Source organism: Dioscorea cayenensis, chromosome 15 (genome assembly GCF_009730915.1).
Source record: "Dioscorea cayenensis subsp. rotundata cultivar TDr96_F1 chromosome 15, TDr96_F1_v2_PseudoChromosome.rev07_lg8_w22 25.fasta, whole genome shotgun sequence".
Lineage (NCBI taxonomy): Eukaryota > Viridiplantae > Streptophyta > Magnoliopsida > Dioscoreales > Dioscoreaceae > Dioscorea > Dioscorea cayenensis.
The window spans coordinates 2,325,652-2,353,298 of NC_052485.1; the positions used below are offsets into that span (position 1 = coordinate 2,325,652).

At 28.9% G+C, this 27,647-nt stretch overlaps 3 protein-coding genes across 3 annotated transcripts; all 3 read right to left on the reverse strand.

Moving 5' to 3' along the window:
• Positions 1–976: 976 nt before the first annotated feature.
• Positions 977–23,680, reverse strand: LOC120278017. Its single transcript, XM_039284905.1, has 5 exons — positions 23,561–23,680; positions 22,750–22,869; positions 21,703–21,822; positions 18,488–18,604; positions 977–1,028 (listed from the first exon to the last, which is right to left on the reverse strand). The coding sequence occupies exons 1-4, from the start codon at positions 23,631–23,633 to the stop codon at positions 18,534–18,536; spliced, it is 384 nt and encodes a 127-aa protein (XP_039140839.1). The 5' UTR covers positions 23,634–23,680; the 3' UTR covers positions 977–1,028; positions 18,488–18,533.
• Positions 2,055–7,647, reverse strand: LOC120277554. The gene is made up of 5 exons (XM_039284415.1): positions 7,512–7,647; positions 6,523–6,642; positions 5,405–5,500; positions 4,257–4,376; positions 2,055–2,125 (listed from the first exon to the last, which is right to left on the reverse strand). The coding sequence occupies exons 1-5, from the start codon at positions 7,645–7,647 to the stop codon at positions 2,055–2,057; spliced, it is 543 nt and encodes a 180-aa protein (XP_039140349.1).
• Positions 9,252–13,432, reverse strand: LOC120277555 (aspartic proteinase CDR1-like). The gene is made up of 3 exons (XM_039284416.1): positions 12,570–13,432; positions 12,233–12,379; positions 9,252–9,390 (listed from the first exon to the last, which is right to left on the reverse strand). The coding sequence occupies exons 1-3, from the start codon at positions 13,412–13,414 to the stop codon at positions 9,252–9,254; spliced, it is 1,131 nt and encodes a 376-aa protein (XP_039140350.1). The 5' UTR covers positions 13,415–13,432.
• Positions 23,681–27,647: the final 3,967 nt, after the last annotated feature.

A 27,647-nucleotide genomic window follows, 5' to 3' on the forward strand; every position in this document is an offset into this window, starting at 1 on the left:
TCAACTTTTTTAATTAGTGTAAAAGATTTCATCTCACAAGCGATGAAAACAACAAATAATTATTTAAGTTGTGAATAGACAAATTCAAGGTGAATTCTTGAATTGATGCTACTATTGCAGCAATGTGCAAATACTAATTCACCCAATTTATTTGCCCTATGTTCCCTTGATAATTATTTTAAAGGGCACCGATTACCATCTTTATTAAAAAAATTGATAGGTAATTAATATCCATTTAGAAGCTCTTTTTTTTAATCATAATTCATTATTTTATAAGTAAAAGCTCTTTTTTTAAAAAAAAGAAGGTTAAACTTTGTAGAGATATTATAAAAGATGGCTAATAATTTTTAAACTAGTGAAATATAATATCTCATAAGGAGAAGTAAGAATTTATATACCACTGCATTCACTTGCAATGAATAATAGGCGACAATGTACTTTTTTTTTATGAATATAAAGCAGATCTAAAGCATGATCTTAGAGCAGGATGTCACGATATATATACGAGTATGAGAATAGTATAGGAATCTCGGGTGAGCGATTGTATGAGACGATGACGGGGAGCGATCTTGTTGGGGAGAGATTTGAACCCAGTGACCTCCTCTTTCGACTTTGATGTTATCACGATTTGGGACTATCGCGTTGTCGATAAATGAAAAAGAAAAAAAGCAAATAAAATAAAATAAAATAAAAAATAAAACCCCCACACAAAAACATGTGATAATTGTTTGAGAAAGTAAATACATGAGCAATTGACTTAATTTAATAAAAGGGATCACTCCCGTGACATGTTTTCCCCATTATTAACAAAGCATATATCTACGTTGTCAGTAACCATACTTGGTATGCTGCTTAGCATGATGAAAAGAAAAGAAAAAAAAGGCACTGTAATTCACAAAAGTCAATCATATCACCCACTGTACTTTACAAAAGACAATCATATATATATATATATATATATTGAATAATAGGCACCCTAAAACTAATATTCTTGTCCAAACGTTCATCAGCTCTCTTTGAAATAAAACCTAGAACAATCACAAACGGAATGATTAACACAACCATGTTTTAATAAATTGGGTAATATATATATATATATACTACAAATAGTTATTAATATGAATTTCAAATGCAATCAAAATACAAAATAGAACAAGGGTATGCAAGCCACTACAAGTCATGATAAATGAATTTGCCAACTTGTACTCACACCACAAACAAATGTACGAAACAATAATGCAAAATACTGTAGTTGTATCTATTAAACATGAAACAATATGCAAACTACTTTTTCGTTGTTTTTTTCATTCCACAAAAAGGACCATTCTGGCAACTATTATCATCACACATTAAAAACTTAAATAGGCAACAAACATTTGATCGGAAAAGGCCAAAAGAAAAAACAATTTACCTTGTTATGCTATTCTCATTACATAAATAGTATTGTTCCATTATCAATTTAACATGTTGGTCTCATGAATTGAGCTTCGTTTAGTTGTACTAATTTAACAAAGCACAATTATAATCATTAAAAAAATTTTATAAACTACTCCAAATTCAATAGAAATTAATAAATTTCTTATTTATGTTAAAAAACAAACTTTTATCACTTCAAAATTTTGATATAAGTTTAGCGGTGATGTTCACGCAATAAAGGATAAATGATGAAAATAACAAATTAACACAGAGCTTTTGCATGACTTAGAAATATCAAAGTTTGTTTAAATTGTATTTTCACATATTAATATTTACCGTCCTTTCATGGATTTGGCTTTTCTATAATCATCCATCGCAAATTATATAGTTTTCCAACTATCTCCAATTTAAAATTAAAAACAAACAACCTATTAATGATTATAACATATGACTACTTTGAAAGATGAATCAATTTTAAAAACGAACTAATCCAATATATATATATATATATATCTATCATAATGCATAGATGAAGCAATTTTAAATAACCAATTAATCCAAAAAAAAAAATATATTATAATGCATAGAAACCTTTTTTTGTTGTAGTAGTGTAGATCAAAAGGAGAGCGAGGGGATAATCATTCAATAATAGGTATCCTTAATCTGATATTCTTATCAAAGTGTTTCCAGACTCCTGTTGAAACGAAGCCTAGTACAATCACAAATGCAATGGTTAACACAACCATGTTTTAATAAATTGATTGTCTAAGAAAAAAATATATATCTTGCAAGTAGTTATTATATGAGTTTCAAATGCAATCAAACTAATAAATAAAACAAGGGTATGCAAGCAACTCTGAGTCATGATAAATAAATTTCCCAACTTGTACTCACATCACAAACATGTGTACGGAACAACAATGCAAAGTACTGTAGTCGTATCTATTAAGCATGAAAACAATGCGTAAACTACTTTTTCATTATTGTTTTTCTCATTCCACACAAAGGACTATTCTGTCAACTATTCTCATATCACAAATTAAAAAACTAAAATAGACAACAAACATTTGATCTGAGAAGAAAAAAAAAGCAATTTGCCTTGTGCTATTCTCATTTCATAGATAATATTGTTCCACTACAAATTTACCATATTGATCTCATGAATTGAGTTGCGTCTAGTTGTATTAATTTAACAAAGCACAATTATAATCATTAAAAAGAATTCATAAACTACTCCAAAGGCAGTAGAAATTTAAAAATTTCTTACTTATGTTAAAAAAAAAAATTTAACACATCAAAATATTAATATAAATTTAGCTATGATGTTTATGCAATCAAGGATAAATGATTAAAATAACAACTTCACATAGAACTTTTGCATGACTTAGAAATATCGGAGTTTGTTTAAATTGTATTTTCACATAATAATATCCCCTTTCTTTCCATGGATTTGGCTTTTCCATAATCATATAGCGCAAATTATATAGTTTTCCAACTATCTCCAATGTAAAGTTAATAAGAAACGACCTATTAATGATTATAACATATGGCTACTTTGAAAGATGAAACAATTTTAAATAACCAAAATAATAATAATAATAATAAATAAATAATAATAATAATAATAATAATAATAACGCATATATAGATGAAGCAATTTTAAATAACCAATTAATTTAAAAGAAAAAGACAAATATTATAATGCATAGAACCTTTTCTTTTGAAGTATTGCGGACCTAAAGAACGAAAGCGAGGAGATAATCGTTCAGTAATAGGCATTATAAAACTGATATTCTTGTTAAAGCGTTCCTCGGCTCTTCTTAAAACAATGCCTAGTACAATCACAAAACACAATGATTAACACAACCATGTTTTAATAAATTGATTGCCTATATATATATATATATCCTGCGAGTAGTTATTAATATGATTTTCAAATGCAATCAAAATACAAAATAAAAAAAGAGTACGCAAGCCACTCTGAATCATGATAAATAAATTTGCCAACTTGTACTAACATCACAAACATGTGTACGGAACAACAATGCAAAGTACTGTAGTCGTATCTATTAAGCATGAAAACAATGTCCAAACTACTTTTTCATAATTGTTTTTGTCATTCCACACAAAATACTATTCTATCAACTATTCTCATATCACACATTAAAAAACTAAAGTGGACAACTAACATTTGATATGAGAAGTAAAAAAAAAAAGCAATTAGCCTTGTTATTGCTATTATTATTTCATAGATAGTACTATTCCATTACCAATTTACCATGTTGATCTCATGAATTGAGTTGTGTCTAGTTGTATTAATTTAACAAAGCACAATTATAATCATTAAAAAAAATTCATAAACTACTCCAAAGGCAGTAGAAATTAAAAAATTTCTTACTTATGTTATCACTTCAAAATATTAATATAAGTTTAGCTATGATGTTTATGCAATCAAGGATAAATGATTAAAAATAACAACTTCACACGAGAACTTTTTGCATGACTTAAAAAAATGTCGGGAGTTTGTTTTAAATTGTATTTTCACATAATAATATTTCCCTTCTTTCCATGGATTTGGCTTTTCCATAATATTCATCTAGCGCAAATTATATAGTTTTCCAAACTATCTCCAATGTAAAGTTAATAAGAAACGACCTATTAATGATTATAACGTATGGTTACTTTGAAAGATGAAACAATTTTAAATAACCAAAATAATAATAACAATAATAAATAAATAATAATAATAATAATAATAATAGTAACGCATATATAGACGAAGCAATTTTAAATAACCAATTAATTTAAAAGAAAAGGACAAATATTATAATGCATAGAACCTTTTCTTCTGAAGTATTGCGGACCTAAAGGACGAAAGCGAGGAGATAATTGTTCAGTAATAGGCATTATAAAACTGATATTCTTGTTAAAGCGTTCCTCGGCTCTTCTTAAAACAATGCCTAGTACAATCACAAAACACAATGATTAACACAACCATGTTTTAATAAATTGATTGCCTAAAAATATATATATATATATATATCCCGCGAGTAGTTATTAATATGATTTTCAAATGTAATCAAAATACAAAATAAAAAAAGAGTACGCAAGCCACTCTGAATCATGATAAATAAATTTGCCAACTTGTACTAACATCACAAACATGTGTACGGAACAACAATGCAAAGTACTATAGTCGTATCTATTAAGCATGAAAACAATGTCCAAACTACTTTTTCATAATTGTTTTTGTCATTCCACACAAAATACTATTCTATCAACTATTCTCATATCACACATTAAAAAACTAAAGTGGACAACTAACATTTGATATGAGAAGTAAAAAAAAAAAAGCAATTAGCCTTGTTATTGCTATTATTATTTCATAGATAGTACTATTCCATTACCAATTTACCATGTTGATCTCATGAATTGAGTTGTGTCTAGTTGTATTAATTTAACAAAGCACAATTATAATAATTAAAAAAAATTCATAAACTACTCCAAAGGCAGTAGAAATTAAAAAATTTCTTACTTATGTTATCACTTCAAAATATTAATATAAGTTTAGCTATGATGTTTATGCAATCAAGGATAAATGATTAAAATAACAACTTCACACAAAACTTTTGCATGACTTAGAAATGTCGGAGTTTGTTTAAATTGTATTTTCACATAATAATATTTCCCTTCTTTCCATGGATTTGGCTTTTCCATAATATTCATCTAGCGCAAATTATATAGTTTTCCAACTATCTCCAATGTAAAGTTAATAAGAAACGACATATTAATGATTATAACGTATGGTTACTTTGAAAGATGAAACAATTTTAAATAACCAAAATAATAATAATAATAATAATAATAATAATAATAATAATGATAATAACGCATATATAGATGAAGCAATTTTAAATAACCAATTAATTTAAAAGAAAAAGACAAATATTATAATGCATATAACCTTTTCTTCTGAAGTATTGCGGACCTAAAGGATGAAAGCGAGGAGATAATCGTGCAGTAATAGGCATTATAAAACTGATATTCTTGTCAAAGCGTTCCTCGGCTCCTCTTAAAACAATGCCTAGTACAATCACAAAACACAATGATTAACACAACCATGTTTTAATAAATTGATTGCCTAAAAAATATATATATATATATATATATATCCTGCGAGTAGTTATTAATATGATTTTCAAATGCAATCAAAATACAAAATAAAAAAAGAGTACGCAAGCCACTCTGAATCATGATAAATAAATTTGCCAACTTGTACTAACATCACAAACATGTGTACGGAACAACAATTCAAAGTACTGTAGTCGTATCTATTAAGCATGAAAACAATGTGCAAATAACTTTTTCATTATTGTTTTTTTCATTCCACACAAAATACTATTCTATCAACTATTCTCATATCACACATTAAAAAACTAAAGTGGACAACTAACATTTGATATAAGAAGTAAAAAAAAAAGCAATTAGCCTTGTTATTGCTATTCTCATTTCATAGATAGTACTGTTCCATTACCAATTTCCCACATTGATCTCATGAATTGAGTTGCGTCTAGTTATATTAATTTAACAAAGCACAATTATAATCATTATAAAAAAATTCATAAACTAGTCCAAAGTCAATAGAAATTAAAAAATTTCTTATTTATGTTAAAAATCTTTTTATCACTTTAAAATTTTAATATAAGTTTAGCTTTGATGTTTATGCAATCAAGGATAAATGATTAAAATAACAATTTAACACAAAACTTTTGCATGACTTAGAAATGTCGGAGTTTGTTTAAATTGTATTTTCACATAATAATATTTCCCTTCTTTCAATGGATTTGGCTTTTCCATAATCATCTAGCGCAAATTATATAGTTTTCCAGCTATCTCCAACATAAAGTTAATAAGAAACGACCTATTAATGATTATAATATATGGCTACTTTGAAAGATAAAACAATTTTAAATAACCAAAATAATAATAATAATAATAATAATAATAATAATAATAATAATAATAATAATAATAACGCATAGATGAAGCAATTTTAAATAATCAATTAAATTAAAAGAAAAAGACAAATATTATAATGCATAGAACCTTTTCTTCTGAAGTTGTGCGGATCAAAAGGAGGAAAGCGAGGAGATAATCGTTCAGTAATAGGCATTTTAAAACTGATATTCTTGTCAAAGCGTTCCTCGGCTCTTCTTAAAACAATGCCTAGTACAATCACAAAACACAATGATTAACACAACCATGTTTTAATAAATTGATTGCCTAAGAAAAAAAGTATATATCCTGCGAGTAGCCATTAATATTTTTTTTCGAATGCAAACAAAATACAAAATAAAACAAGCGTATGCAAGCCACTCCGAGTCATGATAAATAAATTTGCCAACTTGTACTAACACCACAAACATGTGTTCGAAACAACAATGCAAAGTATTGTAGTCGTATCTATTAAGCATGAAAACAATGTGCAAACTACTTTTTCATTATTGTTTTTCTCATTCCACACAAAGGACTATTCTGATCAACTATTCTCATATCACACATTAAAAAACTAAAGTGGACAACAAACATTTGATCTGAGAAGGGAAAAAGCAATTTGCCTTGTTATTGCTATTATTATTTCATAGATAGTACTGTTCCATTACCAATTTACCATGTTGATCTCATGAATTGAGTTGCGTCTAATTTTATTAATTTAACAAAGCACAATTATAATCAATAAAAAAAATTCATAAACTAATCCAAAGTCAGTAGAAATTTAAAAATTTCTTACTTATGTTAAAATTTTTTTTTCACATCAAAATTTTAATATAAGTTTAGCTATGATGTGTATGCAATCAAGGATAAGTGATGAAAATAACAAATTAACACAGAACTTTTGCTTGACTTAGAACTATCGAAGTTTGTTTAAATTGTATTTTCACATACTAATATTTCCCTTCCATGGATTTAGCTTCGAGGAGGATATAATTTGATTGATTAATAATATATGGTTATGTAGATACATAAAAACAATTCAGAAACTACTTAAACATTGTCTTTGTATATAGTTTTATATTTGCATAAATCATACTAACCATTGTGTTTTGAATAAGAATAATCATATAATGTTGACCCATACAAATCTCTCGCAGCAACTCCTCCTCCAAGCATGATGATGAGAGAAAGGATCAAAATCGCTGCACACTTCACAATACGGCCACTACTTGCCATTGTTGTTTTGTTGTAGATCTATACAAGAAGTTATATATATATATATATACAAACGACATTATAAAAGATTAGAAGTCAGATTAGGAGATATAAGTTTATCCAGTTTTAAAAAATTTTAAAATAATTTATCAAAATTTTTAAATTAAAAGTTATCTGCTTTTTCTAAAATAATAAAATAATTATTATTATATTAAAAAATAATTCATAGTTTGAGTTCTGATAAAAGTAATTGCACTCATAGTTTTAGGAATTAAAACAAAGGAAGCTAACCGAGCCAAGGAGGACACGTTTAATGTCCATTAGCATTAATGGGCCATGTAATTGGTCTTCGTCTCCGCTTTAAAAAAGTTATAAAAATTTTAATTATATTTTTATAAATAAATAAATTCATCATATATTAGAACTTATTTATTTATAAATAAGTCACTAATCTCAAGAATATATTGTTACGAGGGGAGTTGAATCTCAACTTTTAAAAAATCTCACTTTTGAGAGGAATAGTTGTTATTGTTTATATATGTGGAGATTAGTCAGATTAGATTAAATTAGATTAGTGGTTCACAAAGTTTAAATATGAAAAAAAAAATTTAATCGTTATATTTTATCATGCAATTAAATTAATTATGAAATTATATTTGGTTGTTATGCTTAAAGATCCTCACAACCTTATAAAGATTGCAAAATATTAAATGATAAAATTTAATGTTACACATCCATTGCTTTGGATAAAAACTTTTTATCTTTGAGGGTCAAATACAATTTTTTTTATAAGCAATTTTGTTTTATGTATATCCGAATATGTAAACATTGATATAATCATGCCTTGTTCAAATATATATATATATATATATGAAATGTGTACCACCTCAGTGATATTTTTCTTTAAACTCATGAAAAGATTTACTTTCACAATTATCAGGATGTAAAAATATATAATAAAATAGAGTTTTTTTTAATCATAATTCAGTTTTTTTTGTTAGTAGTGAATTTTTTTTTATTTGTTACATTTTGTGAAGATATTATTATTTATATATTATAAGAAATTATTTGTAATTATTAAAACAGTCAAATAATGTTGCGAAGAAAAGCAAGTATTTAGATAACACTATGTTGATTGACATTGATATCAAGGGGGAAAAAAGAAATTTATAATAATTTTTTGAGAAAGTAACTACATATATCTTGAGTAACCATCCTTAGTACGATGGAGAGGAAAAAAAACTAAAAACAGTAGGTTTAACATTATAAATCAAGAGTGTATAAGCACAATGAGAAGCTCATAGTAGGCAATTTGGGAAAAGCTAATAAAAGATGTCCCATGTCAAGGTAAAAACCTCCAAAATCATCATTATCCATAGCAAATGTATTTGATGGATCTCCATCTAAATTGATTTTTTTTTTAATGGTTAAATAAGGCTATTATGTGAAGATTGACATAATGTCATTAAAAAACAATATCGAGTCATGAATCATGTGTGGCTAAGTCTCCACCACTCACTTGACATTGTAATCAATGAAAGATTGAGGAGATCTCTACTAGGAAACAAGTGAAATTAGTATTTATCCTAAACCTAAAAATACCAATTTTATCCTAAACCTAATGTTCAATTGGCAAGAGATCTGTTTAGCAGTTCACCTTCAGATTTTGCAATGTTTGTGATGGTCTTGAGAACATATTCCAACCATGAACCCTCTTCAGAGTCATTGACATTTCCATAGATATGCAGTATGCCTCCTTCAATTCTGCATGATAAGCAATTCAGTCAAATTCAGAACTTTGAGTAAAATGGTTCAAAAATGATCTGTATAAAGATGATATTGCAACTCATTGTAAAAACAATTCCTTGATTCTTGACAGGGTACTTTGATGGGATATATTTACTATCTATAAATGAGTGGAATTGACGAGGCGGTTGTAAGAAGCATTTCAAAAGTAAAAGCAGTTCTATTTATTTTCATTGAGAATAGCTGAAGTGAATATCATGTTGAACAATAAATAATAGATACATTCGGTGTACTTCAAAGCTCTCACAGTAGTAACCCAGCAACCCTTTGGGTCCAATATATAGAAGAGAGAAAGATTAAGAATGGATCAAGTCTCATACATTGAACAACATGCATGTGGTGACCCTTTAGGGTCTACATATAAAAAATGATAAGTATATGTATTTGTCTATAAATACATATATATGTATACATACATATACAATACAACAATATATCTAACACATGACACTTTGCGCAATATTGTGTGCATGTTTTTAATTTTAGCTCCATATTATCAAAAATTAATGCCACTTAATTTCAACTAAATTTTTGTGAAAGTCTTACCTATGAAGGAAAATATTTTTATTGTTAATTTTTTTTAATAAGTGGATAAGTCAAAGAGATATTTAGCTATTTAATTCAAGTTGTCTTGGATGACATGGCACTAGGATGTAAATGCCTTAACAATAAAAAAAAATTGAAAATAGTTTTTAATTTTATATATTTTTTTAATAATTATTTGCATTTGGATTCATAATACTGGAGAAACATATATATAATACAACTCAACTCTCAAGTAACATTTTTCTCTTCAAAAAATCTCACATCACAGACAGCTATGAGTAATGATTTGAATTTGTTTTATAAAAATAAATAAATCATATTTTTGACTTTAATTAAGGGAGGGTCATTGGGTTCAAATCCTGCCCTGAGCCAGTCTAAAGCGTCATCGTTAAGTATCTGCTCATCCAAGTGATTCTTATATTATTTTTCTTTATTAATGTCTATGTATCGTTCAGGGTTTCGATCTTGTTTGAGCTTGTTTTATATTAATATAAAAGCTATCGCCTATTATTCAGAGATCTATTACATGCAAAATTGCTTGCGTATAATGATTTGAATTAGTTAGCAAAAAGCTTAAATTGATAAGATCTTAAATCGCTTTTAAATTACTCCAATCTATTCAAGCCTATTTTCTTATAAGGATATTATTAAAAGAGGACATTGTAAGTTATATGTATGTATATAGGTTAAGATACAAAGATCCAGAAAATGGGGACGTAAAGGTGTGTGACAAGCAAGAGGCTCGCTGGGAGACATGCATGCATACATGCATATGCAACACAAGGACATGTAGACTTACGTTTGAATACGGAGGATCATGCATGGGATTAGGTTAGGTGTGCCACATGATCCATACAGCCTGATGATGGCCTATATTACCTCATGGAAAAAACATCACTTAACTACTTTATGGTGCGGAGGATGCATGACAACATCTCATGTGAATTTTTTATTTAAAAAAAAAAATAAATATTTGATTTTTATCGGGCGTTCATTAGAATTTTAGTGATATTCTTGTAGCGTTAATAAAGGATTGTTTTATGATATTATTGTTGTTTTTAGTCATTTTTAATTTAAAAAATGGTATAAATCAAGAGAGACCAACCAGAGAAAAATACCATTTGAGTAATTAAAGATTTTAATTATCTTAACTAACTTATTCAAAAAACAAAAAAAAAAAATCATAGCCCATGATAAGCAGAAACGGTTTTATAAATGGCGTTAATTAATTAACGATATATATATAGTATTTCAGTGATTTGTTTTTATTTAAATTTTGAGAAGCTGCTTTTAAAATTTTTATGATGCCCATATCATAAATCAACTCAGCGCCTCAGGTATTAATGAGTTGAGCATTTTGGAACACATGCATTACTGCATATATGAATTAATTGTAAATGCAAATGAAAGATACGTAAAGATGAAAGGTACTGCATGCTTTGAGTGTAAAGCTATAAAAGTCCTCATGATGAAGACAGTTAGACCTCAAACACGTACATAAAGAACAAAAGAAAGGAAATAAAAAATAAGATGCAATTAGGTGTGGGATAACATCAATATCCTTGCAGTATCCTTGCAGTATCTGCATGCATGCAGTTGATTTAGGTTGGAGATGTGTTGCTCTATCTGCTGCTGCATGGCTAATAATTTATGTCTCATATCAATTATAATGTTAACATGGTTTAAAATGAAAATGATATGAAAACTACCCCAAATAACTAACTTAGTCATCAAATTATCATCCAATTTTCAATGACTTATATGCAATAATCATAAACATAAAAAGAATAGGGAGATTAATTAAGAGATGTAAATAATCAAAGAGATCGATAAGTTTAAAATTTAGTTACATATATCTCTTATCCTTGTAAGGTTTATTATAGCAGCAAATTAAGCATATATACTCACTCACATGCTTTCTGTTTCGCTGAATTTCAGGATTAATCACTTTACTGCATTGAAATTAAAGAAGAAAACTGTAATTAGGAACATTTAATTATCTTTGCTCGCAAAAATAACAAAAGCTTAACAAACTAACATTTATTGTGAAAACTGATTTTATTCAAGAGAAATTAAGTGTCTCAACAAACTGATATTCATTCACAAACATCCAAGTAGAGTTCAACAAGTGGTAGGGTTAAAGGTGACCATTTGCCTATGAAGATCATAACCAATGTTATGATCACTCATGGCGAAAACCTCCCAATATTGAGTGGTTGGATCAGAAGAATCTGCTCAAATATAGCAAAGGCACAGGATGGGATTGTTTGCTATATCCACCTCCTCATAGAATAATTGCTTGTCTGTTATCTTCACATCAACTAAATCCAATGGGTGAGAAACCACACTAATGTGTTCCGCATCCTCAAGAGATGCATCAAAGCAATACTCATAAGACTGCCTATGAATTGAACGGACAGTGGATATGTGTGACAACAAGAATACCACACTTAACATCCTGCAAAGTTCATCATAAGCTGATGTATGGAGCCGTGTAATAGGGGTACCTGTGTCAAGGGAAAAAGCCACCGCGAGCCATTATCATCAATGGCAAATGTCTTGGGTGGAATATCCAGCAAGATGGTTCTCACCATCCAATATGGATATGAGCAAGAAGATTGACATAGTAAAGAGAAGAGTTCTTCATATTTTGAATCAAACCAACAGTTTCACCCTCAAGTTTTGCTGCATCTTCAAAAGAAATATAAGATGACTTTCTACTCATAGAAAGACAGTGAGAAAATCTTGAAATATTCAATTGAGAAATAAACGATAGTTTTCCTCGCCCCATACCCATAATACCATCATCTCGGGGAGAAAAATGTCCCTTAGATGCATGCACACAACCAAATTTGAGAGGAGAATTAGATCTTTTTCTGGTACCATTTGTGCCTTGGAATTGAAAATAATCCTCTGATAAGAAACCTTGAACTATTGAGTCATCCATATATTCTTGGTCAAACAGACATATCCACTCACCATCAATAGCACAACCAATCTTTGCAGTGCCATCAAAAGCACTGCACTGTTGGTATTCACAATTCATGGCTTTATAAGTGGTGGAGAAATCAGGGTCAAAGATTGGACTCAATATTTTAACAAAACAATTTGAGCATGGTTCACATTGGACCCATGTCAAATCACTCCCTGTATCAAGGCTCACTGTTACAGGGCTCCAAGGAGTACCAATTGCTGTATCAAGTGAATACATGTGACCTCGTCTCCTCATCTTTAATTGCATTAATGCATCCACGTATCCTGCATATGGAACCAAGGAAACATTAGTTTTTGGATTATAAGCAGTAGATGGAGATAACCCATTGTAGATAATGGGTATCTCGAAACTCATATCATCACTGGCATCTATATTGGTCAAACTTGCAGCTCCTCCAAGGAATATGATAACTAGCATCATGGCAATAGTTAGAGAGAACATTTTCCTTTCTCTTAACGAATGATAGAATACTGCAGAGAGACATTCAATTCATCCTTGATTATTATTTATAAAGCTTGCCTGCAGCTAGCTAATTACAAGATCAATATACATGAAAAATGTGAACAAACTACCACTACTCATGTCTTCAATCAAGCTCATAGTGAGTCATGTGAAAAATATTCAGCAACTATTCATCTTTCATATCTTCAAAACATGGAACTTGTGCACGTTATCAGATATACACATACACACTAATTAATTAAGCATATTGAACCATTATCTCACGCAAGCTTCGTTGTAGCTTGAATCATCAACTACTGCATGCATGCATGGATCATCATCTCACGCGAGCTATGCTGTAGCTTGAAAAGCGGTACAGTTGCACCATTCTTTAACGTAGCCTTCATCCTCATTCACTCGGCCTGCATTGCATTGCAATGTATTGCGTTGTATTGCATGCGTCCACTGTGAGAGCTATATGCATACTCACGTAATGCAAAGTTCATGAGTACACGTATAACTTTAAAAGAAGTAAAAAAAAAAACTCATGATACTAATTAAAGAAACACTAAATTTGAAAGAAAACTTAACTCGGAGATGGTGTCATTATTTATTTTGGTTTTACTTATTAATATTTTGAATCTAAATTATATATAATTTATGGTTAACATTAATATATTGTTGCAGGAGATGGCAAAGAAATATTACTAAGTTGTAACTTTTTTTTTTATTGAAAAAATGGATGAACCACATTTATTAAAAACAGAAGAGAAAATTGTAACTAATATGACTATGAGATATGTGTTTTACTAGTTTTTTTTTTAAATGGATATGTTTGACTAGTTTGGATGACACTTTAACCACAATGTATTATATATATGTTTTATGTTTGTGTTTAATTCTATATCATCAAAATATAAATTAAAATAATATCACAACTTACTAAGTTTAATTTGTGTTCTCATTAAAAAAGAACTTATTTAATTAAAAAAAATCAAATATATATGACACTAATTTAAATTTTTTTAATTGTTTACCCCATGACTCACAATAAACTTTTTGCGACTATAAATAGTAATATTCAGTATAAAGTCATATATATATAAGTTATTTAACATAACTTAACTAGCTTGCAAATCCTGTTTTGAAGTTGGATACAAGCAGTTTCTTTCAGGGAGAAGTTTCCCCCACTCGATCATTAACACCTTCCCACTCTGCACAACTTCTGCTCACTAATTGAAGGAGTTTGACTTGGTCTTTGGCAGAATATATATTGATTAGATTTTCTTCTAAAGTAGGTTAAGTATAGGTGGCACCGTATCACATTCATGTGAAAATGTCAATTATGATGTTGGAATTTAATTTTTATTTTTTCCGTGAAATAAGAAAATATCAGAAAAATCTATTACTCCAAGAAACGCTAAACAAGAAGTTATCTGAAGCTTTTAAATGAAGTTGAATATTCCAACCACCAGAAAAATAAAAAAAATCAAGATTACATTGTATTCTTGTTACATAAAAACAGACAATTGCTTTTAGGAAAAAAAAAAAAACATAAAATGAAAAGCATACACCAAATGATATGCATATACAGTATCAAATTCTTAAACTCAACATAAAATTCATAAAGAGCCGTGATAGATATAGCTCAAAAAGGAATGGCATAGATGATGGAAATATTCCAACCTATGACCTTGCATGATGCATGCCATGTACACCATGCAGCAGCAGAGGATCAGAAGTTAGCATACCATGTAATGCAATCAAGTCCATGCATCTAAAATGAGATTGTCTAGATGATGGAAATAATGCAGCATCTAAAACAAAATTAAACCCAGCATTTTGAGAGGATGATTATGCAAATCATTTCTATTTTATCATCGGCATAGCGTTAAATTGACACAATTTGGAAATCAAAGTGAAAACTGAAAAAAGAAAATTAATAAGACAAATTATCTTGGGGAGAAAGAATTAAAATATGCAATATGCACCAGAACAAACACTTGTGGGGATTGTGATCAGTGTTTGCTGATCAATACATTTGATGACAAGTTTTTTCTCTGAAAACTAAGTAAATTCTATGAAAATTTCCCATATATATTAATTAGAAAATTCAAAGCAATCAGAAGATGGAAGACAGCTATCATAAAAAAAAATCAGGGAATCATAATAATAAATTAAAGGCAAGCAAATGCCAGAACTAATATAAATAAGAACACAAATATTGAAATGTTCAATATGTTAGAGAGAAGAAGTTGAGTGAGTGTATTAAGCTCTAGATCCAAGAACAACACGTTCTCAAAAAGCTATTTCATCATACTTCACTGACTTAGCATTCAAAACACAAACAAACATTACATATAATCAAAAGGATAGGACAAACAACATAGGACAACATTCTAGTTCAGTGCTCTACTCACTGTACCCATTACTCTTTAATTATAATGTCACTTCAGTCTCCATCTATTAATGCATGGTGGTGATACTGTGTATGTAAAACACCGTAGATCCACTGAGATTTCTATTGAGTTTGGAGACCATGCTTCACGTGACCACAGTACCCATGCACACAAGTCACCCTTCAGTCTAATCTCCAACATGAAAACCATCAAAGGCCTTCTATGTTGAAGTTTAATTTACTAGATAAACTGAGAAGAAAGCTTTGGCATCCATCACATCTTTTGCAAAATAGCCTGGTTACAATCAAATCAATCCAACATCGACTAGAAAACTACATCCTAGCTAGAGGTCGTTCAAGATCGTACGGCAAGAAAGGAGATCTACATTAGGGTTTTCAACATCTTCCGATCTATGATATAAAGAATTATAACAACAGATGATGGGAGGCAAAACGATGGCAAGGTAGCGAAGCTATTACAATTGAATAGTAAGTAGTATTGGACGGTGAGATGTTATCCAACAACTGTCATTTCATCATCAATCTGAACCGTTGATCGTTAAATAAAAACTTTTTTTTTTTTTCTATGTTACTAAAATTGTTTGCTTGGTTGATTACAGCAGTTAGCTAATCATGAAATAATTTTAATTAAATAATCTTACTAATTACAATCAAGTTGTAATTTTTTTTAAGACCCGTCTTGTCTTTGGTAAAATTTTGAAGACAAAAGTTTTCTTTAAAAAGAATAAATAAGAAATTGCATAATGTGTCTGTATATCTAAAAAAAATTTATTCAATATTTAATTAATCCAAAATTTGTTGAATTAAAACTCAGATCCAGTAAAATTTTTTAAAAAGTGTTGTGTGTTGATGTCATATGTGGCATTTTCAATTTTTTTAATTAGTGTAAAGATTTTGTCTCATAGATATGATTAACAATCACAAGTGATAAGTACAATAAATTGTTATTTAAATTGTAAATGGATAAATTCAGGTTGAATTCTTGAATTGGTGCTATTGCCATCTTTATTAAAAAAAAATTGATAGGTATTTAATCTTCATTTAGAGATATTATAATTAAAAAGATGGATAAAAAAGAGTTTTTTTTTTTTAATCATAATTCATTATTTTATAAGTAAAAGCTCTTTTTTTTATAAAGGTTAAACTTTGTAGAGATATTATAAAAGATGACTAATAATTTTTAAACTAGTGAAATATCTCATAAGGAGAAGTAAGAATTTATATACCACTGCATTCACTTGCATTTAATGAAAACAGAAAAGCACGAAAACATGTGATAACTATTTGAGAAAGTAAATACATGAGCAATTGACTTAATTCAATATAAGGGATCACTCCTGTGACATGTTTTCCTCATTATTAACAAAGCATATATCTACGTTGTCAATGAACCATGCCAGTATGTCTGCTTAGCATGATGAAAAGAAAATAAAAAAATGCACCGTAATTCACAAAAGACAATCATACATATATATATATATATATATATATATATATATATATATATATATATATATATATATGTTGTGTAATAGGCATCTTAAAACTAATATTCTTGTCCAAACGTTCATCACTCTCTGCAGAAATTAAACCTAGCCTGCCATCACAAACGCAATGGTTAACACAACCATGTTTTAATAAATTGATGGTCTAATATATATATATATATATATATATATATATATATATATATATATATATATATATATATATATATATATATATATATATATATATATATATATATATATATATCCTACAAGTGGTTATTAATGTAGTTTCAAATGCAATCAAAATACAAAATAGAACAAGGGTATGCAAGACACTACGAGTCATGATAAATGAATTTGTCAACTTGTAATCACACCACAAACATGAGTACGAAACAATAATGCAAAGTATTATAGTTGTATCTATTAAACATGAAATAATGTGCAAACTACTTTTTCTTTGTTTTTCTCATTCCACACAAAAGACCATTCTGGCAACTATTATCATATCACATATTAAAAACTTAAATAGACAACAAGCATTTGATCTGAAAAGGCCAAAAAAAAAAAAAAATTGCCTTGTTATGCTATTCTCATTTCATAGATAGTATTATTCCATTATCAATTTAACATGTTGATCTCATGAATTGAGCTTCCTTTAGTTGTACTAATTTAACAAAGCACAATTATAATCATTAAAATTTTTTTTTATAAACTACTCCAAATTCAATAGAAATTAATAAATTTCTTATTTATGTTAAAAAAACAAACTTTTATCACTTCAATATTTTGATATAAGTTTAGCGGTGATGTTCACGCAATAAAGGATAAATGATGAAAATAACAAATTAACACAGAGCTTTTGCATGACTTAGAAATATCAAAGTTTGTTTAAATTGTATTTTCACATATTAATATTTACCGTCCTTCCATGGATTTGGCTTTTCCATCCTCATCCATCGCAAATTATATAGTCTTCCAACTATCTCCAATTTAAGTTAAAAACAAACAGCCTATTAATGATTATAATATATGACTACTTTGAAAGATGAATCAATATTAAAAACCAACTAATCCAAAATATATATATCATAATGCATAGATGAAGCAATTTTAAATAACCAATTAATCCAAAAGAAAAAAAAATATTATAATGCATAGAACCTTTTTTGTTGTAGTAGTGTAGATCAAAAAGAGAGCGAGGGGATAATCATTCAGTAATAGGTATCCTTAAATTGATAGTCTTATCAAAGCGTTTCCAGTCTCCTGTTGAAACGAAGCCTAGTACAATCACAAACGCAACGGTTAACCCAACCATGTTTTAATAAATTGATTGTCTAAGAAAAAAATATATATCCTGCAAGTAGTTATTATATGAGTTTCAAATGCAATCAAACTAATAAATAAAACAAGGGTATGCAAGCCACTCCGAGTCATGATAAATAAATTTGCCAACTTGTACTCGCATCACAAAGATGTGCATGGAACAACAATGTAAAGTACTGTAGTTGTATCTATTAAGCATGAAAAAAATGTGCAAACTACTTTTTCATTATTGTTTTTCTCTTTTCACACAATGGACTATTCTGTCAACTATTCTCATATCGCACATTAAAAAACTAAAGCGGACAACAAACATTTGATCTGATAGGGAAAAAAAAAAAGCAATTTGCCTTGTTATTGTTATTCTCATTTCATAGATAGTACTGTTCCAATAACAATTTACCATGTTGATCTCATGAATTGAGGTGCGTCTAGTTGTATTAATTTAACAAAGCACAATTATAATCATTAAAAAAAATTAATAAACTAGTCCAAAGTCGGGTGAGAAATTTAAAAATTTCTTACTTATGTTAAATATCACTTCAATTTTAATATAAATTTAACTATGATGTTTATACAATCATGGATAAATGATTAAAATAACAACTTAACACAGAACTTTTGCATGACTTAGAAATATCAGTTTGTTTAAATTGTATTTTCACATAATAATATTTCCTTCTTTCCATGGATTTGGCTTTTCTACTAATCATCTAAGCGTCAAAATTATATAGTTTTTCCAAACTATCTCCAATGTAAAGTTAATAACAAAACGACCTATTAATGATTATAACATATGGCTACTTTGAAAGATGAAACAATTTTAAATAACCAAAATAATAATAATAATAATAACAACAACAACAACAACGCATAGATGAAACAATTTTAAATAACCAATTAATTTAAAAGAAAAAAACAAATATTATAATGCATAGAACCTTTTCTTACGGAGTAGTCATGAAATATAAAAAAGGATAGCGAGGGAGGTAATCTCTTTTCAGTGAATAGGCATTATAAACCGATATTCTTGTCAAAGCGCCTTTCCTTGGCTCTTCTTAAAACAATGCCTGGTACAATCCCAAAACACAATGATTAACACAACCATGTTTTAATAAATTGATTGCCTAAAAATATATATATATATATATCCAGGGAGTAGTTATTAATATGATTTTCAAATGCAAATAAATTTGTACTAACATCACAAACATGTGTACAAAACAACAATACAGAAATCTGTAGTCGTATCTATTAAGCATAAAAACAATGTGCAAAACTACTTTTTCATTACTTGTTTTTCTCATTTCCACACAATGGACTATTCGGCATCAACTATTCTCATCGCACATACTACAAAATCCAAAGTGACAACAAACATTTGATCCGAGAAGGAGCAATTTGCCTTGTTATTGTTATTCTCATTTCACTAGATAGTACTTGTTCCAATAACAATTTACCATGTTGATCTCATGAATTGAGTTGCGTCTAGTTGTATTAATTTAACAAATCACAATTATAATCATTATTAATAAACTAGTCTCAAAGTCGGGTAGAAATTTAAAAATTTCTTATGTTAAATATCACTTCAAAAATTTTTAATACAAGTTTAGCTATGATGTTTATACAATCATGGATAAAATGAGTTAAAATAACAACTTAACACGTGATCCTCTGCATGACTTAGAAATGTCGGAGTTTGTTTTGAGAATTGTATTTTCACAATAATATTTCCTTCTTTCCATGGATTTGGCTTTTCTATAATCATCTAGCGCGAATTATATAGTTTTCCAACTATATCCAATGTAAAGTTAATAAGAAACGACATATTAATTATTATAACATATTGCTACTTTGAAATATGAAACAATTTTAAATAACCAAAATAATAACAACAACAACAACAACAACAACGCATAGATGAAACAATTTTAAATAACCAGTTAATTTAAAAGAAAAGGACAAATATTATAATGCATAGAAGTTTTTCTTCTGGAGTAGTGAGAAATAAAAAAAGGATAGCGAGGAGGTAATTGTTCAGTAATAGGCATTATACTGATATTCTTGTCAAAGCGTTCCTTGGCTCTTCTTAAAACAATGCCTAGTACAATCCCAAAACACAATGATTAACACAACCATGTTTTAATAAATTGATTGCCTATATATATATATATATATCCACGAGAGTAGTTATTAATATGATTTTTCAAATGCAAATAAATTTTGTACTAACATCACAAACATGTAGTACAAAAACAACAATACAAAAGTCATCAGAGTCGTATCTATTAAGCATAAAAACAATGTGCAAACTACTTTTTCATTATTGTTTTTCTCATTTCACACAATGGACTATTCTCGATCAACTATTCATCATATCGCATATTAAAAACTAAAGCGGACAACAAACATTTGATTTGAGGAAGGGAGAAAGCAATTTGCCTTGTTATTGTTATTCTCATTCTCACAGATAGTACTTGCTCAAATACCACTAACCATGTTGATCTCATGAATTTAGTTGCGCCTAGTTGTATTAATTCTAACAAAGCACAATTATAATCATTAAAAAAAATTAATAAACTAGTCCAAAGTCAGTAGAAATTTAAAAATTTCTTACTTATGTTAATTTTTTTTTTATCACTTCAAAATTCTAATATAAATTTAACTATGATGTTTATACAATCATGGATAAATGATTAAAATAACAACTTAACACAGAACTTTTGCATGACTTAGAAATGTCGGAGTTTGTTTAAATTGTATTTTCACATAATAATATTTCCCTTATTTCCATGGATTTGGCTTTTCTATAATCATCTAGCGCGAATTATATAGTTTTCCAACTATCTCCAATGTAAAGTTAATAATAAACGACTTATTAATGATTATAACATATTGCTACTTTGAAAGATGAAACAATTTTAAATAACCAAAATAATAAAAATAATAATAATAATAATAATAATAATAATAACAACAACAAAAAGCATAGATGAAACAATTTTAAATAACCAATTAATTTAAAAGAAAAAGACAAATATTATAATGCATAGAACCTTTTCTTCTGGAGTAGTGCGAAATATAAAAAGGATAGCGAGGAGGTAATCGTTCAGTAATAGGCATTATAAAACTGATATTCTTGTCAAAGCGTTCCTTGGCTCCTCTTAAAACAATGCCTTGTACAATTACAAAACACAATGATTAACACAACCATGTTTTAATAAAGTTGATTGCCTAAAAAAAAAATATCCTGCGAGTAGTTATTAATATGATTTTCAAATGCAAATAAATTTGTACTAACATCACAAACATGTGTACAAAATAACAATACAAAGTACTGTAGTCGTATCTATTAAGCATAAAAACAATGTGCAAACTACTTTTTCATTATTGTTTTTCTCATTTCACACAATGGACTATTCTGTCAACTATTCTCATATCACACATTAAAAAACTAAAGCGGACAACAAACATTTGATCTGAGAAGGAAAAACAATTTGACTTGTTATTGTTATTCTCATTTCATAGATAGTACTGTTCAAATACCAATTTACCATGTTGATCTCATGAATTAAGTTGCGTCTAGTTGTATTAATTTAACAAAGCACAATTATAATCATTAAAAAAAATTAATAAACTAGTCCAAAGTCAGTAGAAATTTAAAAATTTCTTACTTATGTTAAATTTTTTTTTTATCACTTCAAAATTTTAGTATAAGTTTAACTATGATGTTTATACAATCATGGATAAATGATTAAAATAACAACTTAACACAGAACTTTTGCATGACTTAGAAATGTCGGAGTTTGTTTAAATTGTATTTTCACATAATAATATTTCCCTTCTTTCCATGGATTTGGCTTTTCTATAATCATCTAGCGCAAATTATATAGTTTTCCAACTATCTCCAATGTAAAGTTAATAAGAAACGACCTATTAATGATTATAACATATGGCTACTTTGAAAGATGAACCAATTTTAAATAACCAAAATAATAATAATAACAACAACAACAACAACAACAACAACAACGCATAGATGAAACAATTTTAAATAACCAATTAATTTAAATGAAAAAGACAAATATTATAATGCATAGAACCTTTTCTTCTGGAGTAGTACGGAATAATAAAAGGATAGTGAGGAGGTAATCGTTCAGTAATAGGCATTATAAAACTGATATTCTTGTCAAAGCGTTCCTTGGCTCTTCTTAAAACAATGCCTAGTACAATCACAAAACACAATGATTAACACAACCATGTTTTAATAAATTGATTGCCTAAGGAAAAAAAAATATATCCTGCGAGTAATTATTAATATGATTTTCAAATGCAAATAAATTTGTACTAACATCACAAACATGTGTACAAAACAACTATTCTCATATCACACATTAAAAAACTAAAGTGGACAACAAACATTTGATATTAGAAGAAAAAAAAAAGCAATTTGCCTTGTTATTGTTATTCTCATTTTATAGATAGTACTGTTCAAATACCAATTAACCATGTTGATCTCATGAATTGAGTTGCGTCTAGTTGTATTAATTTAACAAATCACAATTATAATCATTACAAAAAAAAATCATAAACTACTCCAAAGTCAGTTAATATTTAAAAATTTCTTACTTATGTTATTTATCACATCAAAATTTTAATATGAGTTTAGCTATGATGTTTATGCCATCAAGGATAAGTGATGAAAATAACAAATTAACACAGAACTTTTATATGACTTAGAACTATCGAAGTTTGTTTAAATTGTATTTTCACATTCCATGGATTTAGCTTCGAGGAGGATATAATTTGATTGATTAATAATATATGGTTATGTAGATACATAAAAACAATTCAGAAACTACTTAAAACAATTGTCTTTGTATATAGTTATATATTTGCATAAATCATACTAACCATTGTGTTTTGAATAAGAATAATCATATAATGTTGACCCATACAAATCTCTCGCAGCAACTCCTCCAAGCATGATGATGAGAGAAAGGATCAAAATCGCTGCACACTTCACAATACGGCCACTACTTGCCATTGTTGTTTTGTTGTAGATCTATACAAGAAGTTATATATATATATATATATATATAAACGACATTATAAAAGATTAGAAGTCAGATTAGGAGATATAAGTTTATCCAGTTTTAAAAAATTTTAAAATAATTTATCAAAATCTTTAAATTAAAAGTTATCTACTTTTTCTAAAATAATAATAATAAAAATAATTATTATTATATTAAAAAATAATTCATAGTTTGAGTTCTGATAAAAGTAATTGCACTCATAATTTTAGTAATTGGTCTTCGTCTCCGCTTTAAAAAAGTTATAAAAAATTTAATTATATTTTTATAAATAAATAAATTCATCATATATTATAATTTATTTATTTATAAATAAGTCACAAATCTCAAAAAATATATTGTTTTGAGGGGAGTTGAATCTCAACTTTTAAGAAATCCACTTTTGAGAGAAATAGTTATTATTTGTTTATATATGTGGAGATTAGTCAGATTAGATTGAATTAGATTAGTGGCTCACAAAATTTAAATATGAAAAAAAAATTTAATCGTTAAATTTTATCATGCAATTAAATTAATTATGAAATTATATTTGGTTGTTATACTTAAAGATCCTCACAACCTTATAAAGATTGCAAAATATTAAATGATAAAATTTAATTGTTACACATCCATTGATTTGGATAAAAACTTTTTATCATTGAGGGTCAAATACAATTTTTTTTATAAGCAATTTTGTTTTATGTATAACCGAATATTTCAACATTGACATAAGTGTACCACCTCAGTGATATTTTTCTTTAAACTCATGAAAAGATTTACTTTCATAATTATCAGGATGTAAAAAAATATAATAAAATAGAGTTTTTTTTAATCATAATTCAGTTTTTTTGTAAGTAGTGAATTTTTTTTTATTTGTTACATTTTGTGAAGTTATTATTATTTAATATTATAAGAAATTATTTACAATTATTAAAACAGTCAACTAATGTTGCGAAGAAAAGCAAGTATTTAGATAACACTATGTTCATTGACATTGATATTAAGGGGAAGCTCATAGTAGGCAATTTGGGAAAAGCTAATAAAAGATGTCCCATGTCAAGGTAAAAACCTCCAAAATCATCATTATCCATAGCAAATGTATTTGATGGATCTCCATCTAAATTGATTTTTTTTAATGGTTAAATAAGGCTATTATGTGAAGATTGAGATAATGTCATTAAAAAACTATATCGAGTCATGAATCAAGTGTGGCTAAGTCTCCACCACTCACTTGAAATTGTAATCAATGAAAGATTGAGGAGATCTCTACTAAGGAAACAAGTGAAATTAGTATTTATCCTAAACCTAAAAATACCAATTTTTTTTTTTTATTAAACCTACAAAAAAATGTGACACGTGAGTGGAGAGAGACCTAGGTCGGTTAACCGATCCTGTTAAACTTTTAAAAAATTTGTTATGGATGTGATTCAAACCACGGAACAAAGTATAGGGAATCATCATTTTTACCAATTGGCCTACAAATTTGTTTCTGTCTTAATGTAAACATAAATATATAAAGAAATGATAATATATATATATATATATATATGCAGAAATGATATATTTCCTATGCTCTATTTATATGTACATTTTAACTGATTGAATGAGTGTAATTTTAAGCAATATCAATGTTGAACCATCAATAACGATCAATAAAAGCACATCTTCCTCGAGAGCACATTGAGCACCCTGTAAGCTCAAGTTTTATAGTTTTTTGCAATGTAAATCAGCGACAAGATGATGAACATGAGGGCCATACCATTTCACTCTCTGATCCAGATGTTCCATAGAAATTTGGCAACATAAACGTAGAACACAAAAAGGATCTCTTTTAGAATAAGAACATTAATAATAACCTACGTTCAATTGGCAAGAGATCTATTTAACAGTTCACCTTCAGATTTTGCAATGTTTGTGATGGTCTTGAGAACATATTCCAACCATGAACCCTCTTCAGAGTCATTGACATTTCCATAGATATGCAGTATGCCTCCTTCAATTCTGCATGATAAGCAATTCAGTCAAATTCAGAACTTTGAGTAAAATGGTTCAAAAATGATCTGTATAAAGATGATATTGCAACTCATTGTAAAAACAAGTCCTTGATTCTTGACAGGGTACTTTGATGGGATATATTTACTATCTATAAATGAGTGGAATTGACGAGGCGGTTGTAAGAAGCATTTCAAAAGTAAAAGCAGTTCTATTTATTTTCATTGAGAATAGCTGAAGTGAATATTATGTTGAACAATAAATAATAGATACATTCGGTGCTTACTGTTGGGACGCAGTGGTTAATCTGGTCCATAGTCCATCGCGCATGCAGACGCATTCTCCTGCAGCTATATCTCTAAGCCATGCTTCACTAACTGCAGTTATGGAGAAGTTAGGGTGATGGGTCCCTATGTAACATGGTATTAGAGCTGGGTCCCACGTCGATGCCGGTGCCTTGGATGAGCTAGGATCTTGGGTCCCACATCCGCTGGGGGTCCAGGGGGGGTGTTGGGACGCAATGGTTAACTTGGTCCATAGTCCCACATAGCCAGTGAGACGCATTCTCTCTGGCTTTCATATACCCTAAGCCAACCCTTCCCCATAAGCTTTGAAGTAAGTGTTACATAGGGACCCACTGCACCACCCTAACTTCTCCATAACTGCAGTTGTGGGGAAGGATTGGCTTAGGGTATATGAGTCCAGAGAGAATGCGTCTCACAGGCGATGTGGGACTATGGACCAGGTTAACCACTGCGTCCTAACACCCCCCTGGGCCCACAGCGGATGTGGGACCCAAGATCCTAGCTCATCCAAGGCATAGCCCGGCATCGACGTGGGATCCAGCTCTGATACCATGTTACATAGGGACCCACCACCCTAAATTCTCCATAACTGCAGTTGTGGAGAAGGGTTGGCTTAGGGTATATGAAGCCAGAGAGAATGCGTCTCACAGGCGATGTGGGACTATGGACCAGGTTAAACACTGCGTCCCAACAGGTAGAAGACCAAGGCAAACTCGATCAGCGACCCCGCTAACATAACAAACTCAGAGGGTCAACACAAGTATTGCAAATATTTTACCCTTGCAATTAAAAAGGAAGCTCTTAGAAAACATAAATAGAGCCCGCATAATCAAAAGATCTTAATTATGTAATCAAAAGTTCCATAGCATATAAACTCTGGGTGCTGTGATGCCATTATCTCCTTCAAGTATGACGCAACTGTCTACCACAGAGTTTGCATGGATTGTTGATGTCTACTGAGAGTATTAGCTGAAAATGAGTTGTGGAGTGGACTGAAAGTTTGTCTGGTGAAGTACGTGCATGCTTTATGTTTCTTAGGTTTATATTTAATGTGTGTTGGACGTATCTTGTTTGTTTCTTTAGTGGTAAGATGCTTACTACTCTATTATTTATTAGAGAAAAGAATGTACTGAGCATGGGGGTATTTTTCTGAATTTGAAATCTATCTAGAGTGCTTCTTATGCTTCACTAAAATACTCACTTGCCACCACTCTTAACTTTATCAGTGGTATCAGAGATCGGGGTATCATGGCTGAAAGTAGTAGCTCCACTCCGGTGAATGTTCCTCTTTTCAAAGGAGATAACTTCAACTTGTGGAGCTTAAAAATGAAGACCATATTTCATTCCAAAAGACTTTGGAAGATTGTGGAAAACGGATTCAATGAAGAAGGAGAAGATGAGGTAGTATATCAGAGAAGAGAAGCAGATGCAAGTGCTTTGTATCTCATACAGCAAGGTTTGGATGAGACTGAGAATACTCATCTGAATCAGTGAAGCAGTGACTGATAATCACTATATGAAAACTAGAGATCAAGAGGAACAACTTTTGTATTCAAATAAAAATTTAAAACTTACTCTATTCTCCATGAAAATTCACATAACTACACAATGTATATGAAAACCAGAAAAAAC

Bases quoted from the DNA above. Each gene is read 5' to 3' on its own strand.
- LOC120278017 (XM_039284905.1), bottom strand. From the start codon at position 23,633: ATGCTTGGAGGAGTTGCTGCGAGAGATTTGTATGGGTCAACATTATAT. The intron at 22,870-23,560 runs GTTAGTATGATT...TGATTGTACTAG, and splicing joins TTCTTATTCAAAACACAATG to GCATTGTTTTAAGAAGAGCC. The intron at 21,823-22,749 runs GTTCTATGCATT...TAATTGTACAAG, and splicing joins GTACTACTCCAGAAGAAAAG to GCATTGTTTTAAGAGGAGCC.
- LOC120277555 (XM_039284416.1), bottom strand. From the start codon at position 13,414: ATGTTCTCTCTAACTATTGCCATGATGCTAGTTATCATATTCCTTGGA. The intron at 12,380-12,569 runs GTGAGAACCATC...TTCAATTCATAG, and splicing joins GCTCATATCCATATTGGATG to GCAGTCTTATGAGTATTGCT. The intron at 9,391-12,232 runs GTGCCTTTGCTA...CTTATCATGCAG, and splicing joins ATAGCAAACAATCCCATCCT to AATTGAAGGAGGCATACTGC.
- LOC120277554 (XM_039284415.1), bottom strand. From the start codon at position 7,647: ATGGCAAGTAGTGGCCGTATTGTGAAGTGTGCAGCGATTTTGATCCTT. The intron at 6,643-7,511 runs GTTAGTATGATT...TGATTGTACTAG, and splicing joins TTCTTATTCAAAACACAATG to GCATTGTTTTAAGAAGAGCC. The intron at 4,377-5,404 runs GTCCGCAATACT...TGATTGTACTAG, and splicing joins TCCTCGCTTTCATCCTTTAG to GCATTGTTTTAAGAAGAGCC.